The 17,711-nt window shown below is 47.8% G+C and overlaps 7 protein-coding genes across 11 annotated transcripts; 3 read left to right on the forward strand and 4 right to left on the reverse strand.

Annotated features, from left to right (window-relative positions):
• Window positions 1–1,427: 1,427 nt before the first annotated feature.
• FOIG_02999 (uncharacterized protein) lies at window positions 1,428–2,780 on the forward strand (the record flags this gene model as incomplete). The annotated part of the gene is made up of 3 exons (XM_031200611.1): window positions 1,428–2,108; window positions 2,160–2,628; window positions 2,716–2,780. The coding sequence occupies 3 exons, from the start codon at window positions 1,428–1,430 to the stop codon at window positions 2,778–2,780; spliced, it is 1,215 nt and encodes a 404-aa protein (XP_031070379.1).
• A 196-nt stretch (window positions 2,781–2,976) lies between these two features.
• Window positions 2,977–4,470, forward strand: FOIG_03000 (uncharacterized protein; the record flags this gene model as incomplete). Its single annotated transcript, XM_031200612.1, has 1 exon — window positions 2,977–4,470. One exon carries the CDS (start codon window positions 2,977–2,979, stop codon window positions 4,468–4,470), a length of 1,494 nt encoding a protein of 497 aa, XP_031070380.1.
• A 246-nt stretch (window positions 4,471–4,716) lies between these two features.
• On the reverse strand, window positions 4,717–7,119 carry FOIG_03001 (uncharacterized protein). Of its 4 annotated transcripts, none has more exons than XM_031200615.1 (4): window positions 6,745–7,119; window positions 6,332–6,544; window positions 5,522–6,284; window positions 4,717–5,472 (listed from the first exon to the last, which is right to left on the reverse strand). In XM_031200615.1, exons 1-4 carry the CDS (start codon window positions 6,943–6,945, stop codon window positions 4,865–4,867), a joined length of 1,785 nt encoding a protein of 594 aa, XP_031070383.1. In that variant the 5' UTR covers window positions 6,946–7,119; the 3' UTR covers window positions 4,717–4,864. The 4 variants fall into 4 exon arrangements, with proteins under 4 accessions (XP_031070383.1, XP_031070381.1, XP_031070382.1 ...); XM_031200613.1 differs by having other exon boundaries at window positions 6,332–6,658; XM_031200614.1 differs by having other exon boundaries at window positions 6,332–7,119.
• Window positions 7,120–8,442: 1,323 nt separating this feature from the next.
• FOIG_03002 (uncharacterized protein) lies at window positions 8,443–13,055 on the forward strand. 2 transcript variants are annotated; one of them, XM_031200617.1, is made up of 7 exons: window positions 8,443–8,486; window positions 8,713–9,413; window positions 9,477–9,501; window positions 9,559–9,644; window positions 9,700–10,974; window positions 11,024–11,780; window positions 12,847–13,055. In XM_031200617.1, the coding sequence occupies exons 2-6, from the start codon at window positions 9,376–9,378 to the stop codon at window positions 11,598–11,600; spliced, it is 2,001 nt and encodes a 666-aa protein (XP_031070385.1). In that variant the 5' UTR covers window positions 8,443–8,486; window positions 8,713–9,375; the 3' UTR covers window positions 11,601–11,780; window positions 12,847–13,055. The 2 variants fall into 2 exon arrangements, with proteins under 2 accessions (XP_031070385.1, XP_031070386.1); XM_031200618.1 differs by having other exon boundaries at window positions 9,700–11,780.
• FOIG_03003 (uncharacterized protein) lies at window positions 12,048–12,548 on the reverse strand (the record flags this gene model as incomplete). Its single annotated transcript, XM_031200619.1, has 2 exons — window positions 12,048–12,208; window positions 12,275–12,548. The coding sequence occupies 2 exons, from the start codon at window positions 12,546–12,548 to the stop codon at window positions 12,048–12,050; spliced, it is 435 nt and encodes a 144-aa protein (XP_031070387.1).
• Window positions 13,056–15,459: 2,404 nt separating the features above from the next.
• Window positions 15,460–15,627, reverse strand: FOIG_03004 (uncharacterized protein; the record flags this gene model as incomplete). The annotated part of the gene is made up of 1 exon (XM_031200620.1): window positions 15,460–15,627. One exon carries the CDS (start codon window positions 15,625–15,627, stop codon window positions 15,460–15,462), a length of 168 nt encoding a protein of 55 aa, XP_031070388.1.
• Window positions 15,628–16,220: 593 nt separating this feature from the next.
• Window positions 16,221–17,630, reverse strand: FOIG_03005 (uncharacterized protein; the record flags this gene model as incomplete). The annotated part of the gene is made up of 4 exons (XM_031200621.1): window positions 16,221–16,395; window positions 16,582–17,220; window positions 17,347–17,390; window positions 17,490–17,630. The coding sequence occupies 4 exons, from the start codon at window positions 17,628–17,630 to the stop codon at window positions 16,221–16,223; spliced, it is 999 nt and encodes a 332-aa protein (XP_031070389.1).
• Between the last annotated feature and the right edge of the window lie 81 nt (window positions 17,631–17,711).

Consider the following 17,711-nt stretch of genomic DNA (forward strand, 5'->3'; position numbering starts at 1 on the left):
CCGTCCTTACACTCCCGAGTCCAGGTCCCTTGCCAAGGGTTGTCGCAAACCGCTTTGCCTTTGGACGTGTCCGAAATTGGTGAGTCACGCTACACACGGAGGACACCCATTTGAAGATGTCAATGGCATGAAATTGAGTCTGGACCTGGGATACCGGTTGCGGAGATGACTCGGAGAGCTCTCGACTTGTGCTTATGCATGCTTTATTACGGCTAATTCTTTTAGGAATTCGCATGACAATAATAGAAACCCGTGACCGGTCTCTCATATTGAGATTCGTGATGCACGTGAGCCCTTGTCGGCGGTGAAGGTGACCGAGATGTTAGTCTATCGCACGGACACACTCAACTTGTTAGAGAATTGACAATAGGCATGTTATGTTAGTGAACCAATTCGTATCAGTCAATGCGTTGGCATAAATCTTGACGCCCAATGCTGCTCTTTACGAAGGAGGAATGAACGCCACCCACGTCGATATGCATTCATTGACGAGTAAATATCCCATTTGTAGCACCGAAAAGTCAACACTCATTGCCTTTGGGATTTCTCATGAACTCTCTTTCATCTCGTGGCGTTTCATATCATCGGCATTCCAATCGCATAGATGGCAAGAGTGTTGTCGATCTTTACGCCGTCGTTGAAACAGGCCCTTAGAGGTGGGTCTTTATCTCCGGGCAGGTACGCCACACTCAACAACAACCTTAGGAGCAAGAAAACTTAAGACTTGAAATGAGGATGCCAAAATAAACTCAGTAAAGAGACCCCTAAGCTTAGGCTAAATCACCTAAATATTTTTGTCGCTTAGGTAAAGATCCTAAGGTTGCCTCCCCAAGCTTGGTGATGGCCTCGTTGCATGTCACGTGGAAGGAGCTGTCTCTCCGGCCTCAACTTTGGCACCATTGCCCTTCCTGCCTGGCTACAAAGTGTGGCATCTACTGCCTAAAGTACACTGGGCACCCAGGTACCTGCTAGATTGGTACTACCTTACCTACAAACCACAACAACATAGGTAGCTCCTCCTTCATATTCATTAGGGTGATAGCAACATCAAGACCAACCTTCCAATCCAAATAATGGTAAGTGCAGCTGTAATTGCAAGTGCGTGCCTCTTTGAAAACAGGAAGGAATCCAACATTAGACTCTTCATACCTACCTCAGGTAATTCTTGTCCGAAGGAAGGATCCTTGCCGCAAGATGACCTCAACTTCCCATCAGATCTCAATACTTCGTCTTCACTAATAATCATTCTCGAGAATGTGTCCATCTTTTGCCTGTGACTATTGCCATTTTGGCTTGTAATCGCCTACTCCGACTTTCTTGGTCTTCTTGGTCTCCTGATCGGTAAATGATCAGTCGAATATTCCTTGTCTATCTTATCCCCCTCTCCATTTGCATTCCATGCAGCGTCAAGTTGTTAGCGAGTGATCATGAACCTCGGTGATTCCAGATACAGATCAGCCAGCCAAGCTTCACTGCACAGCGCCTATCAATCTCATGAAAGACGTTCCACTACCCCGAGGCTACGGTCTCCGTCTCAACCACGACTACCTTTTCAGAGCTTGAACGATACTTCTGCTCTCCTCCGCTCTACCGGGCCTCTAGAGAGCATGCTCAAGACGACAACAGAGACCGGAGATCTTGGTATCTACTCCATCAATTCTGGTTTACCTTCAAATATATCTCGACCCCCTCGCACAAGAGTCGGTCATAAAAGGGCGAGGCGGCCAGCTCGCCCTTATTACGATGAAGTTAAGGACGGTCCAATCCGGGACGACCGTAGATCGCTACCGTCGTATCGAGACACGACTTCCGAGATCATTTCATTATATGGCTCTCCTGGAGTTCCTCATCCCAGGTCTTTTTCTCCCACGTCGGAAGGCCAGCGAACGTACTCTTTGACAACGTGCAGTTCAAGGCGGGTTCCTTCCTTTAAATCATCCGGTACCTTTCACAGTCAACAAAGCAATAATGGCCCTCAGCGTCCTCGCTCGCCATTTCCATATCCCACACGTCTGAGACGGCCTGGTGTCCGGCCTTCTTCTCCAGCAGTGACAGATAATGGTCTCATTGATCACCGGAGAATGGTTGAGATTGACAGGTCTTCGCATGTCAGTAACTCCTTCTTCTCTCACAATCAACCCCAGTCTGACGGTTAACAGCGCATGAACTACAGTTCTCACATGCATAGGGGTTATCGCAAGCATCGACGATACCCTCCCTTGTCCTTGAGGCCCGAATTCAGTCGATCAATGTCTTCATTACCTCCGCGCTCCTCATCCGCACCTTATTACGGTTCAAGGGCCAATCCGTCAAGAAGACCCAGCGGTGCGGGATATCCGCCATCGAAATCTCCATATCTTCAGTACATGCCTGGCGACCAAAGTGTTCGATCTGCCAGTTTGACGTCCATCGTGGACATGTATCACGGAAGGACCCCGGACGATGCCACACAACCTCTTCGTTCACCAAGCTCGTTCTACTACGATTATACTGAAGAGTTTGACAAGGGATTCCCATCCGGATTTGAGTATGCGTCCCCAATTGGCTCTCCTCAAGGGCATACTACCGTCATATTGAGGAGAGACGACATGGAGGAAACAACTACGGCGCCCTCGGCCAGCTTCAAAGGTATGACTTCTGCTGATGAATTTGATGAAACTAACAAGCTTAGATTCTTATGGAAGCTCAGCTATACATGAAAACAAACAAAACCAGGCAGCTTCGGTGCCAATGTATGGCAACTTACATGCGTCCAGTCCTCAGCGGCAAGAATTTTATGATTCCGATATTAATTCTAGTTGCAAGGAAACTCCGATCTTTATCAAAACAACCCAACAATCTCCAATGCAGCCGGCCTGTGAGCAACCAGCGATGGATAAGCTGGAAGACAGCCGCTTTTAGCAAAAGCAACCAGATACTTACAATGGTGGACTTTCAAGTTTCCCCGAGCCCTGCTGTACCCCAAATATCTCAGTTATGGGGCCTGCAATATGCGACATGGTTACAAAACCTCGAGAGGAGCAGCCGAAGGAAGGCCACCTGATGACTTCCACTCTAGCCCAGCGCGGCTCTCCCGTACTATCTATCGACACCAGCGAAGACGACTGGGTTTGGGAAGGTAGCCAAAAAGATAAGGGATCCGGTGAATATGACACTGTTCGGGCAAGTCCTCCTCCTGTTCCACCAAAGACGAAAGCTCGATGCCCAGACAAACCTTCGTTACATATGGGAAACGAAGGGGTCCCTGTGAAACCAAAGCTCCGCGGGGCGCATCATCGCCGAACCCCCGCCAATACAAACATTAAGATCCCGAATAAGAACGATGTGGCCCTACCGAAGCAGAGCGTGCCAAAAGCAACTATCGGCGCTGGGATTCTTTCACCTAACCCAATCTCACCAGCACATCAGCTGAGGGTCACAAACAGCATTCCGCAGTTAATGAAGGCTCTGCCACCGTTACCTGATGAAGCGCAATACAATTCCGATCTCCCATGTTGGAGTTCGTCTAGAAATACCGCAGCCCACGCATATAAGACGTATGCCAGCAATCCTGCTAATAATGCTATTCGCCTGGAGTCTAAAGTAGGTGTGGATGCGATGTCTTCAAAACCAGTATCAAGAACCAATGACTCGACAAAGCCATACTACCATCCAACCCAGACCAATCCCTCTCGGTTCAAAGTTCGTCTAAGGTCGTCTCGGTCAGGGCTTCAGAGCAAATGGAGCCTTGAATCTCCGGGCATTCCTGAGAGAAGCTCCAGTAATCCTATCAAGCCAAGACTCAGACTCAAAGTGTCTCGAAGTCGAATGAGCAATAAGCTAATGGGCCCTGACGGAACAATTGTGCGCAACAGCCCGTTAAAGCAGTACAGCTCTCTCTTAGAGCTGAAGAACTTTCCTCACAGAGACGTTTTTACAGATCGATCGAGCTTTAGGGAAGCACTGGAAGAGCAACTCGCCCAGTTTGGTGTTGATAAGCGACTCTCTAACATCGACGAAGGAACTATCCGAGGACCTTCGCGGCAGCTGTCTGACCAGTTTGATATTCCTTACCCCCCTTCAACTAAGGGTATAGTAACGGCGAAACTAGTGAGTCAATCAAAGTTTGATAGCGGGCTTGGCATATTCGACAGATGGGACTTTGACAAAACACTATATTCAGGGAAGAACTTCGTAAGGAAGAATTTTGACAGAACTCTCTATTCAAAGCCCATAAGGAAGAAGTCGTCTTTTTTTCGACTCCGGGCTTCGCCGACGAACATACGGAAAAGGCCAAGGGGTCCAGCCAACCTCAGCGACCCTACACCGTTACGGTCTGAGATTACTCAGGGCAGCTCTTTTGAAGATTCTATGCTAACACCGAGCGTAATGTTGCCACAGAGAATACGCAACAGAACACGGCGAGTGAAGCGCTGGGCAGCAGAGGCAAAGCGGGCAGTCCAAGCTTTAATGCGACGAACATTGAGCTGATCTCAGGATTCGGATTCTGAAGGATAACATGGCGACTTTTTCCTGTTAAATTCAACCAGGGTGAGACTATTCATTACCATGACTGAATGTTATAGCGATTATTTCGTTGGTAGTTGAACATATTACCTGGATGTTGTGATGGCATGAACTACAACGACATTATGCTAAGCATTGATATGTTGAGCAACTTGAGGCAGAACTAGTACTAGATGAAACATACGATTACTTGGTTCAAGGCAATCATGGTGATGAACGAAATCAACTAGACTAGGAGATCACATTGAATCGGCAGGGTGAATGTGAGTAGATGTATTATGTATATGACATGGGTATCAAGTATATTCGATAAAATAAATGCTTGTGAATCGTGATGTAATCAAAGTCGTGAAGATCATTAATGCTTGGTAGAGCCACTCATATCTAACCAAGCCTCGCATCGCTCCCGTTGACCCTTGTCCACACTCTCCATTGTGTTGTTGTTCAACTCAAACACTAGACGTCGTTGGTCATCACCCCAATTCTCCCAGCGAGGAGCATCCTCGTCACGGTGAGTGTTTGGGTCGAAGCTACGGACAAAACTGATCCAGTAGTTCTGGACAATGGGGACCATGGGCGCGTTGTAAGTGCGATAGCTGGGGCCAGCTTTGGCAGCTGTCATATCAGGGCCAAACACGGCGGGCGCATTGGAGACATGGGGAACGCCATAGCCGTCGTTGGTGAACTCTTCAATGGCAACATTATAGCGATAAGACCAGAGGGTCTTGGGGTCGGCGTGCTCAGCGAAGGCGTTGAGGATGTTGTTTGTAGGGCAGATGAAGGTTGCTTCGCCGTACGCGCGCGAGGCTGAGGGAAACCAAGTATCGTGTTTTACGATCTTGGGCTCTTGTGGGTAGAGGTCGAGAATGGTCTCGGTATCTTCTGTGGTCAAATAGGGGTATTCATTTTGCATGTAGCGTATGAACTGGGCTGAGCTGCCTGCGTTGACGGCATAATTGGATCCCTCTAAGTATAGAATTAGTAATGCAACATGAATATGGGTTCAGGTACATACCATTTGTACAAGAGCCAGAGAGTAGTGGCACCTTGACAAATTCGCCCTTCTCGTAGAGCTTAGAAGGCAAGTCTGGAAACATGTCACCATCAGTAGTGGGTGCCCAGTAGAAGTAAGATCGATAAGTGCGGCCGTCGAAAGGAGCCTTTGCGTTATGGGCTTGGAGGTCTGTCGACTTGATTCCGCGGAGGCACTTCAATGTGTCGTCGGCGTCCGCACAGTCTGTGGCGTTGACAACTCGATCGAACTGATACTGTAGATCGTCAGGGTTGGGGAGGCCAGGCATAAATGTCGACTCAGCAATGGCACCAGCAAAAAGTCCCTCGTCCTTTCCACCATACGCAACGAGTTGAAGGGCCACAGATCCGGCACCCGCAGATTCACCATGGAGGATAACATGCTCAGGATCGCCGCCAAACTCCTCGATGTGTTTCTGAATCCAGTTGAGGAGGAATCTCTGATCCATCAATCCTGCGTTAAGGTGGCCATCTTCTTTGACCTCCTTGGAAGCGAGGAACCCAAACATGCCAACACGGTAGTTGAAGTTAACAAAGATGATGTTGTTGTTTGAGGCCGAGATGAGCTGTGTACCATTCACGTAGGGAGAAGCGTTCCTAATGTAGCCACCTGACTGGAAGAAAACCATGACGGGGAGTTTCGAGTCGGAGGTTGCATTTGCTGGAGTCCATACGTTGGCGAATAGACAGTCTTCGTCAATGCGCGAGCTGAGACCGTCGTTGACTCCTGGGCAGTAAGGGGCGTACTATAGAGAATGAGATATTGTCGATGAGTTAGCTGGATTGTATTTACCTCTTGAGCCTTTAGCGTTCCGGTTGTGGACTCGGGTTCTTCAGGTGCTCTCCATCGAAGATCCCCTGTTGGGGCTTTCGCATAGCGTATACCGAGATACTCATGAATGTTGCTCTCGAGGACATTGCCTTCATATTTGGAGTACCCCAGGTCCACAAACGGTCCTTCTCTCTTCTTGGCGGGTTCTTCTTTATCGTCATCTGAGCTTTTCCCCTTGTCTTTGTTATTATCATTGTCATCTGAGTTGTTGTTTGGATTATCGCTGGGTTGTGGAGAGGGAGTTTGGTTGGTGTTGTCTTTGGCGGCGGTTTTATCGACATTGTGTTCCTTTGGAGAACACAGGTTCAGTCGTGCTTCAGATTGTATTCTACAGACTGCCAAAGACTGTGCTTGAGGGATCAGTTGCAACATACCTTTCTGAGTCCGTAATACAGCCCCAGCGTCAAGCTCAGTATTAGCACTATTAGGAACACAATTGCACCAATTATGAACCATTTTTTCCGGCCGGGCTGTTTTTTTATCGCCGCTTCATCATGAATGTTGTTCGCGTTATTGGGTGCATGTACAGAGTCTTCTTCGGAGGCAGGATCCGACTGTTTTGGAGCGGCTGTCATTATAGTTGAGGCACTCGGTCTCTGGTGTTTTGAATGTGTGTGGTTCAATAACCAGGGGCGTTAGACCTCAGATGATGGCGAGTTGTTTAAGTACGACAGTTTCATTAATATGAGGTCATAAATAGACAAAGAAACGCGAAACAAAGGAAACGAGACTAATTGAGCTGACAATGGGGACCTTTAATACGAAGGAATACCAAGACTTCCCTTGCCTACTCCGTACCTAAGGTAGCTATCGAGTGTTGGCTGACCCATGTAAGTTGAAAGAAACCGTTTAGACCCTTGTTTTTTAAGTGTTAGTCGGCCGCCACACCCGTGCATGAGGCTAGAGGTACTTTCACTTTGCGGGCGGTTAGGTAGAGGTGAAAGTATAGCCAAGAGCCAAGAATCTAGAGTGAATCCGTCTTATGGCCAGGTATCTTGAGACATTATTGGTTGGATTGGGGGGGGTCGAATCTAAGCGAAGGCAGAGTCAGAGAATAAGCAACAGTAAGGTAACCGTGGAATTACAGGTAACAATGAATTAACCTCCATGCAGTTGGTAATAAAGATACAGGCCACGGACAAGAAAAACGTGGCAACCATCATTGGCCGAATCTCAGCGCTACTGTAGGAACCCAGGCTAAATTACGATATCCTTGCCCTGTCCTCGGCCGATATCGAGCATAGCCCATATCGCAGCGGGTCCGAGGTCGAGACTTGACCCAATTCCACAATTTCCCATCATGCGGAAGAGGCATTCAATGGGCCAAGTCGTTCCAGGTTGCGGCGTGGGCGATAGACCTAGGCTCTGCAATTCTTGGCACTTTGGGGGAATGGCCTCATTATTTTCGCAGAGTATTCCTGAACTGGATCAACAACGTGTTGGTCAAAGGAATGTTAATTATAAGTCCCTCAGAAATCAGAAACAAACAAAGGCAGGTTTTACGGATGTGCATATAGGTTACACCCGCTTGCTAGTCTGATACTTCAGATCATCATGAGAAAGGCTAAGGCAGTAATAGCAGATGCATTATAATGCAAAATATGGGGGGTGGTGGTGGTGGTGGTGGTGGTGGTGGTGATCAATATCAATGTCACTGGCAAATACACAACTCATGGTAGCAAGACCGGAGACATCTTGCAGCCGCCGACTCCGAGTCTAAGCCAGCATGTTTACCCCTGCTTTCAATGCCAAGATTCGCCATCTCTTTCAGCCCTTCTTCGTCGTCTTCTTACTACGAATGTACAGTATGTCACTCAAAAGTTCCCTGTCATCCAAGTCAGTCTCCGTGGCCGTTGGCCGCATATTCCCCTGTCATCATCGTCCTGCGCCTTCGGAGATTTCTGTATTAAGCATATTCGTGCTGGTTACTTCCTGCAGAACAACGGCCTTATCCTTTGGGTTCATTATTTTGTTGGCTGATTAGTGCAGTGCATACTCAAGTGTTTCAGGTGTCAATGTTCGACGGGTGGTTGGCTCAGGAGACCTCGATAGATAGACTGAGATATTTAGACGTGACAACATCACTGCCGAAATGGCAACCGCCTACAACAAAATGGTAGGTTTCTCATCGCCAACCTGTAGGCACCCCTACCAGAGCTACAGCAGATACTCAACAGGCTGTGCTGGCAACGAGCAAGCACAACAAGCATCGACATGATGGATTTCCATGAGTCTTTAGCCCTGTCAACAGCTTCGAGGCTGTACATCAAAGATATGCAACGCACCTGCAGCAATGTTCCGATCAGGTTTCCTTTCAAGATTCATATACTTACCATAAGCAGTGGCTCATGCTTTTTAATCTACAAGGTTGGCTGCAAGGCACCCGAGAGACAAGGATGCCCACCAATTCACCCTTGTTGGCTCAAGATATGGTTTGCACTCACCATGAACTGACATGCTCCCGTTTACAAGGAGTTCTCCTCAGCTGGCTGAATAGCTGACGCATCGAGATAATTAAAAGTATGGCTATTACGCACAAAAAGACTCCATAATCCGCTCGAGACTCAAAGTCTTTCTTGTAATAGCCATAAATCCTTGCTCTTCAAATGCAGGTCGGACACTTGTCAGATCAGATCATTTGGAGCTACCCGGGACGTTGAGCAAGTGAAATCACACCGTCTACAATTCAAGTCAAAATCTATCAGAATCGTTCATCTCTAGATGATAGTTCTCTTGCTCAATCTGTCCATGTTTTCTGTTACACCTTAGAATAGTGAGAGAAACACTTGGTGATTTCATGTATAGGAATGTTGAATGCTGAGGTCAAGTGACAAGCCAATAAAAACAGCCAGTAGTAGCTAGCGATTCACCCTTGGCGTCTAAACGAGCCGTTTCTACCATCTATGACTACTCACTCATGGTACGACTATTAATTGTCCCAAAAAATAGCGATCAACGCTCAGAAATCCATACCCAAGCGCCTTCTCATCTACACATCCCTCATCATGGAGGAAACGCCAATGGGCGAGTCCATCAAGATATCGTGAGTAATCCCCTCATCTAAGCCAACTCCACTTTCATGCGCTGACTCAAATGACTACTACAGTTGTGAACGATGTCGTCGCCGCAAGGTGCGATATACGTGTCTTTAGCTCTTTCATCGACCTCAAAACTAACTCTTCGACAAGATAAAATGTGATCGAAAACGGCCGTGCTCGCGGTGTATCAAGGCTGGCACGGAATGTATACTCAGCGGTAGCGGAGAGAAGCAACGGTATGACTCTACCTCGCCAGAATCATGAACTATCACTAACTCCAAAACCAACCAGGCCAATATCTAAAGGCTATGTTCAAGCTCTAGAGGGTCAAGTGGCATCTCTTGAGCTACTGCTTCGCAAGCTCGCCGTTGCCGACAGCGCTGAGAGAGATGAGATGCTGTCCGAGATAGCCCTCTCACCACCAGCCTCACTCGACATTACACAAAAGTCGCAGATTGAACATGCCAAGTCAAATACTGACCCCAAAGTTGTAGCTGCTCAGGTCCGTTCTGGACAGTTGAGACGCCCTCGATCGAGCCATGCCACTCAGTTCTTTGGCGGCACCAGCGCTTTTCACATCCATCTCTCACAAGAGGTCTCATTATCCCCAGATGAGATAACTACTCACCTCGAATCTAACTCCACACCGCTCATGATGAACATACCGGAAGTGAGCGCTTCCAGCAGCCCGAGAGACCCGAGCTTTGTGTACGCACCTCACGATGAGACCTCCCAGACGTGCATGGCAGCCTATTTTAAGTATCAATATCAGTTCCATATGCTCATCTACAGAGAGTACTTCTTACGAGACTATGATGTTGGCTCGGGCAGATACTACTCAGATGCTCTGCTCTTTGCTATCTGCTCGCTTGGCGCCATGCAGCTCGACGATTCTCGCTCGGTATCCGATATCTTTGCCCACCAGGCTCAGCAACTGATATACGCAGCTCTCGACAGCCCAGAACTTACCACCTTGCAAGCTTTGGCCTTATTGGGTTATCGTGAAATTGGTGTAGGTCATACATCAAAAGGCTGGCTCTTTGCTGGTATGGCCTTCCGACTTGCCCACGAGATGGGCCTTCACCTTGACCCAAACAACTGGGACGCTTCGACAGAAGGAGCATCAAACCGTGACACGGAGATTCTTAGACGGGTCTACTGGGCTATATTCATTGCCGATAAGCAACTGAGTTTATACTTTGGCAGACCACCAGCTCTGCACCCTAGCGAATCAGACGTCCGCAACACTATCAGATTGCAGTACCCTCCAGACTGGGAGGGTTTGCTGGACACGTACATCTGTAAAGGTGCTTCAGCAACAGAATTCGAAGACGGAGTTGCCCTTGTTGGGTCCTTCATCTACCAAGCAGAGCTGTGCAAGATCGCCCATCTCATGATCACGGATCTCTTTGAGAATCGTCGAGGTAACGTCGACGCCACCGTAGCTGCAGCCAGGTCACGACAAATACACGTGTCGCTCACAAAGTGGCTATCGAGTCTTCCCGGTACTCTGCACTGGAACCAATGGACTGTAGGCGTCGTGCAACCCTCTGTGCTTCGTATGCAGTGAGTTGCCCTCCAAGCCGCGTCATCTTTGTATACTGACATGTCACAGCATGCTGTTCCATACAATCATGATTATTCTTCATCGGCCGCCTTCGCATATGTACGAGAAACAAGGTATTGCCGAAAGTGAAGACGTGGAGATCTGCTACGAGTCGTTGCAGGCTATTCTGCGCCTGATGAGAACATATTCACGACACTATCGATTCCGCTCATTGCCACTGGACTTTGTTCAGACTCTATCCACGGCAGCTGGCACCATCATGATGAAGAGGTTCTTTCAGGGAGCCTCGTGGGAAGACTCAGACATTGCACGATCACTTTCGACTGTCATTGACGCAATGGAGGAAGTACAGCACACCTGGCCATGCATGGGTGAGATCAAAGATTATGTCGTAAGGGCACGCAATGCACAGGTTGTGATGCCCCCGGAAGATCCTCTCATTGGGCCAGATCTCATGAACGGCCTAGAGCTGGGTCACAACGTTACAGCTGAGCTCATGGCTCAATGGGGCGAGGAGTTAGGTACACTTGTGACGGACGAGTTTTTGAGTATGCAGCTTCAAGGTTCAGAACAAGGCGTGATGGCGCCGTTTGACTTCAACCAACCGCCCCTAGGGCCACAATAGGGATGAGTTGTAAATATTTAGAGGTAGAGCAAGATGTAACAGCTGCAAAGCCAGTATTGTATATGAAATTCTTCAACAGTAACGCCCAGTCCTTTCCCTTATTTCCAATCAATTTCATCTTAACTGTACAAAGATTTAGGTAAAACTTATGAATATATTAGAATAGAGGCATAAGTTTAGGCTAAGCTTGGTGAATAAATCCTAAAGCTCATCTAACTTGACTCTAAAAGTCCACTCCTCCAACGGCAGCTATTCTCATCCTAGTCATCAATCGAGCTACGGAGTAAAATCTTCAGAATTGGCATCTCCCTCATCTCATTGGCGGATTGTATGAGCTGGCAACGCTTTCTCGTTAGAGGCCTCTGTGTCTTGTCCAGTGATGATAGACATGAGTCCTTGCACAAAATGGACCTTTCTTGCCTGCCTATCCAGAATGAACTGGTAAATTTATGATGGGTGGGCTATCATGTGCCAAACATGGACAGTATTCTCGTGAGAAAACCTGTGAGCTCGCCCGATGACCTGTTGTAGTGGACCAGGTGTCCAAAAAGGCTCGGTGATAATGATATGCGTGGCCCTGGCAAGGTTGAGGCCAGAACCACCAGCTCCTGCAATAAGTAGAAGCACTTCTGGTCCACCAGTGGGTAGGTTAAAGCTGGACTAGGCCCGAGCACGGTTTTCCAAGTTCACGGTGCCATTATACTCGGTGAGAGGGAACTTGAACTTGGCATCTGTCTTACTGCGCCGCTGGATGCCTTCCTTGATGATGTCAAGGAGGAGCACAAACTCGGAAACGATAAGGATCTTTTCGCCTGGCCATAACTCGCGAACATCCTTCACCTTTGCAAGGATGGCCTCTACCCGAGGGAAAAATATCGGGGTATCCTCTGCCTTCAAGAAGGGAAACCATTTCTCCATGAAATTTGGGCAGCCAAATATCTCCTCCATCTCGGCGTCTGACGAGAGCCAGCACTGGGTGTAGGAGGGTTACGCGAGCGCTTCCTTTTGCGAGTTTTGGCCTGGCAGGGCTCGTCAGACAACCCTTCGACGTCAGGATTGAAGCCATCCTCGCCCTATTCGGCATCCCAGTCTTGTAGGGCCTCCTGGATCTCTTCATCCTCTCTGGGGTGTTGGGTTTGATCAAACGGGAGTCGCTCGAAAAGCCTCCTAGTCGCATGTAGCAACGGGCTTGCTGCCTCGGCTTGTGTTCGGCGTAGTAGGGAGATCCCGATGTTGCTTAAACAAGGCTTGTCTTGTGCAACAGCTTGTTTGATGAGGTGCCCCGATCGGTCCATTTGAAGATTTTCATCACGGATATTCTGGATGCATTGAAGGAACCTTTAAGGGTAGTGGAAGACTGCGGGGAGGCTTAGAATCGACTTGGGTCTTGCGACCGTTGATGCTCCAAAGATCGTGTCGAGTAGAGCTTTTCGTCGACCACTAGGAATATCCACGTTCCAACCGAGACTCCTTCGTCGGGCTGCAGGCTGTTGCGTACCGACATCGAGACGGTGACTATGACCTATGTTAGCAAAAGTGATCAGGAGGCATTTTGAATAACGTACTGGAGAAGTGCGTGGTTGAATAAAGCATAATATAAAAGAAAAAAGGTAGGGGGAGAAGTTGAAAAACCTCGCTGCTAAGGCTGGTATTTGAGGCAGCAATTACATCATCAAAGCAGCAAAAGTTTACACTGACCTCTGATTTAATGCGAGCCTATGATAGAGGTGTCTGGCTATATTACTGATGCTGTTGTGTTGTGTCTAAAAATGACATTATTGTGTTATCCTGATTGTGCAGCCTTTGGCCTCACTATCTATGTATGTGGGTAAATGGGTATTGTTCATCTAATGATGTATTATCAATACCTTACCCATTTAAAGTTGAATCCTAACAACCTCTTCAGAGTTGAAAGTACATAGTAAGATTGAGAAGAACGTCTGACAAATATCAAATAAGCGAGAACTTAAGAGCACAGTCCGGTGCTATGCATGGCGGTTTCGAGAAGGAGAGCTCGCTGGCACAAAACATAATGATGGGAACTATTTGCAAATGTTTCAACGTGAAGGATACAATGCGCTGTCATTCAAAGGGCAAGAAAGAGGAGGAAGAGGGGCGGTGTAATAGGAGAGGAAGAAAAGTGTAACAGTGGAAGAATAGGAGGTTTCAAAAGAAAGGAAGTCCTAAGCTCCCCAGATAGATTAGCATTCTTTCTACGCGGCTTTGGAATAGCTTCGCAACATACAGCAATGGAGTTGTAGACCTACCGAGATATCCAATACCCAATAGGAGTCTGTAGGGATTTCCAGTAACTTGCTCTTCTTCTTGAGGTCCGGAAGAGCAAAAAACCTCCAACATCCAATTCAATAACACTGCCAAAAACAACTACTTAGGTAGATAGGTAGTCTAAGGATTCACTAAGCTATACTAAGCTTGCCTAAATCTTTTCACCCCTTAGGATAGCGGTCCTAAGAATGGTCCCTCCGCCAATTATCCTCCAATTTGCATCTTACATTCTCCATATCTCAAATGACCACCGCCGCGGATAGCTTCACTCAGATTGCACTCAAGTTCAACCCGCCGAACAGCAAATCTACTGCGGTCATGTGCACGGCCTACCTCGGTCATTTTCGTTATATTTCAGCTGTCTTTATTTAACACTCTCTGTTTATTCCTTTGCGTCGTCCAAGACACATGCATAACAGCATGTCAAGTCAAGTCGATCGGCCAGAAAGGTTTGTTTAATTATTAATTCTAAATCTGCAAATAAGTGGAAATAAACTAACTATTGTCGCCAAGAATACGAGCAAGTATTAGCTGAGCTCTCTACAACCTGCGAGAATCTTCAGAAGCCAATGCATGGGCAAACAAGATCAGAACAGGTCGCGAAGGCCATGAAAGCCGCCGAGCAGCTAGGCCCAAGCACGATCCCATCAACAACTGCCACAAACGCCCTCTTGGTCATTGGGGTAAAGGCACCTGGAGCGCTCCAGGAATTGGTCACCACCCGCGAGAATGGCGGCGATGGCACAGCCGTCGTTAACTCGGCTGACCAAGGACTTGAACATATAGAAACTTGGTTAAAGGAGAGGACATTATGTGTATGATGCAGGATCATCTCTGACCAAGACGAAGAGGCGAACCCACTGCCCGACTACGAAATCACAATTTATCCAGGTTTATCGGCAATCCAATTTGATTATGTTCAGCGACAGCAATTTCAAGTGATCGGATTCAGAGACAAAATCAAGCCCCAGGGAGCAAGAAAACTTCAGACCTTAATAAGGGATGCCAAAATAAACTCATCAAAGAGCACCCTAAGCTTATGATAATTTACCTAAGCATTTTTATCATTTTAGGATCAATATCCTAAGTCTTATTGCCTCCTCCAGTCAAGTCAACTTGCAGTCGTTGTTGGCGTCATCGAGGACAAGCTAACGTAGCAGGAATCAATGGCATTTCATGGAAGGATTTGTCACCTGCTAGCCAACTCTACTTTGCGACAAAGGGAGATCAACGGACTCAAGCATGCTGCATTGGACGGCCATGGCACTCCTGCGGTGATGTGGCGAAGTTTTCGTTGTTCAGACTTGCTCCAGCTTACACGAGAGACCGGAGGATGATTCACCAAAACTAGTCGAGAGAATCAGACGCCTGCATAAAACGATAACCCAAGCTGGCATCCGTCGTGATGATAGTTAGGTAACTATCAGTGGAAAGGATGCTTTCTCTCATGTCTGCAACATAGCTATCAATACGATGAAACTGGCTGTGGAGGAGGTTGAAGCAGAGCAAGCATTAGCAGGAGAGCAGTTTGGAACATCCCTACAAACCGAGAAGAGTATCGACGACATTCTACCTATTCGGCTTGGCTCATGTACCGGGCCTCGTCCACCTCAGCATCAGTCATCTTAACATCAATACCTTTCCCCTCAGCAACTCTCGTCTGAGGACTGTGGTTCTCAGCACTATCCTGCCCAGCACCCTCCATCTGATCGCCCTCGAAATGTACTCGCAGATCCTCCATGATTCTCGTAGCATTCTTCATCACGCTCGCTTGGTTTCGGAACAACCTCCCATGCCGCAGATGCAGAGTGCACCAATCTCTAAGTGACAAAAAGACTTAGACAGTTTCAAGATAGACTTAGTAAGTAAAGTATATACTTAGTAGATTTTTAGACCATTCACCTTAATTCTCTATCGCCCTTATCAAATGGCAGAAGTTTTCTTGCGCCCAAAGGCTTGCATATAAGACATTGATGTAACACCAACTATTTATTTTTTCGTATCACGCGAACATCAAGTTAGGAGGGATCACGAGGCTCAAGATGCCCCCACCAAGGCCACCACAAGCACAAGCAAACAAACTCAAAATAGCTTATCAATGTCGCATCAATGCCAAGTTTCTTTTCTAGTTCGGGGATTGCGAATCCACTATTTGCGAGCGTTGAGCGTGTATGTAAATATGGACTAGCAAAGAAAGTATACGCAGAGGTGTGGTAATACAAAAAGGAGGTGTCGTAAATCGTGAGTGTGATGCTGTATGCTGTCCGTACGTTTTCCTTCCTTCACCAAGGCTATGCATGCATAATGGAATATTAAACGAGATATACCCAGTCTCTACAAACGTGTCTTCTCTTGTGGTGTATCACCCGTTACCTCAGCGATGAAATCTGACATGGCTTCAAAATAGCCTTCTTCCAGGACACTTGAATTATGGTCGCCACCTGGGAGAGGCTTCCACCGCTTGGTGGGTGCGGCGGAGAGGTCATACAGCTGTTTCATGTGTTTTGGCCTGAAATACATTAGCTTCGTGTTCTGTGTTGCGCTATGCTGCAGTGGAAGAATGTAATGTCGATCATCAGGGAGTATTTGCTTTCATATCAAGACCACGAGGGTACTTCAACTTTTGTGGGTGATGCAAATTTAATCATCACAGGACCCGGGGTAGTAGTGTGAGAGAGGGTGTAGAGGAACTTACGGAACAATCTCATCCTGCAAGCCACTGATGAAGAGCGTGGGCACCTTTGTGATATTGGGAAGAACCGACTCACTGGGCCAGACTTGGTGGCATAGCAGGGTAAGGTATTTGGCAGGGGGCACAACGGAAGGGATCAGCTTCCGGATGGAGAGGAAGGTGTTCTCTAAGATCAGACCAGCGATATCACCCGCTTCCTGGTTCTTGGAGACAAGCTTGATAGCGACGGCACCGCCCAGACTCTGACCGTAAACCATGAGCTTGTGATCGCGTGTCTCGGCCCGCTGCCGCAGATAGTTGAGCCCTGTCTGGGCGTCAACATTGAGACCCGACTCATCAGGCTGACCTGTTGAGGAACCATAGCCTCTATACTCGAGCATAAAAACGTTGCAACCAATGTAGTTTATGATCATTCGAGCGATGGGTAACCGATGGCCGATGTTGCCAGCATTGCCATGGAACATCAAGATGGTGATGTTTGAGTTCTTGTGGCCACGAGGGCCACGGATGTAGAAGGCTGAGAGCTTCTCGCCATCATCGGTCGGGATGTAAAGTTCTTCGAAATTTGAGATGCCAAAGTCTGAAGGCTTGGGGACGTCTGAGCGAGAATTTGCGGGAATGTTACTCGGGTAAATGAGAGCCCTAATGCATGCAGGGTTAGCGGGGCCCGGCTTGATGATGATGCGGGTCAGGCAAAGAAAGAGGAGGTTGGTAGTAGCTAGGAAGGGGAGACGGAGGCGGTGATGGTGATGGAGTTGGGATACGGACTTCTGTTTAAAGTAAAGTAATGAGGTGAGGACAGCGGCGAGACCCTATTGTATGCGCATTGACGTTAGAATAGTCCCTAGGTAGTTACGGATGGCTGCAGTCAAGACTATTTTGTCAGCCAAGCTGCAGTATAGTGGACGTACCGTTGAAGCCAACGCGGGCAAACGCATGTAGCTGGCGACCGAGCTCAATACCGAGACGGTCTGCTCGACGTAGCTGTTGGAGGTTTGGGATGTGGGAGAGTTGGAGCTGGACATGGTTGCTTTGGTCGGTTTGCTGGGCATTACAACAATATGGCTGCAAATGCAGATGCAGATGCAGTGCAGTGAAGGTAGACCGTATATGTCTGTCTACCTATCAACCCA

This window comes from Fusarium odoratissimum (assembly GCF_000260195.1).
Source record: "Fusarium odoratissimum NRRL 54006 unplaced genomic scaffold supercont1.3, whole genome shotgun sequence".
NCBI classification, from domain to species: Eukaryota; Fungi; Ascomycota; class Sordariomycetes; order Hypocreales; family Nectriaceae; genus Fusarium; species Fusarium odoratissimum.

Excerpts from the sequence above, each read along its gene's own strand:
- FOIG_03002 (XM_031200617.1), top strand. The coding sequence starts at position 9,376 with ATGGAGGAAACGCCAATGGGCGAGTCCATCAAGATATC. Across the intron at positions 9,414-9,476 it reads GGCGAGTCCATCAAGATATC|TTGTGAACGATGTCGTCGCC; the intron begins GTGAGTAATCCC and ends TGACTACTACAG. Across the intron at positions 10,975-11,023 it reads CCCTCTGTGCTTCGTATGCA|CATGCTGTTCCATACAATCA; the intron begins GTGAGTTGCCCT and ends GACATGTCACAG.
- FOIG_03001 (XM_031200613.1), bottom strand. The coding sequence starts at position 6,945 with ATGACAGCCGCTCCAAAACAGTCGGATCCTGCCTCCGAAGAAGACTCT. Across the intron at positions 6,285-6,331 it reads GAACGCTAAAGGCTCAAGAG|TACGCCCCTTACTGCCCAGG; the intron begins GTAAATACAATC and ends CATTCTCTATAG. Across the intron at positions 5,473-5,521 it reads CTCTGGCTCTTGTACAAATG|AGGGATCCAATTATGCCGTC; the intron begins GTATGTACCTGA and ends TTCTATACTTAG.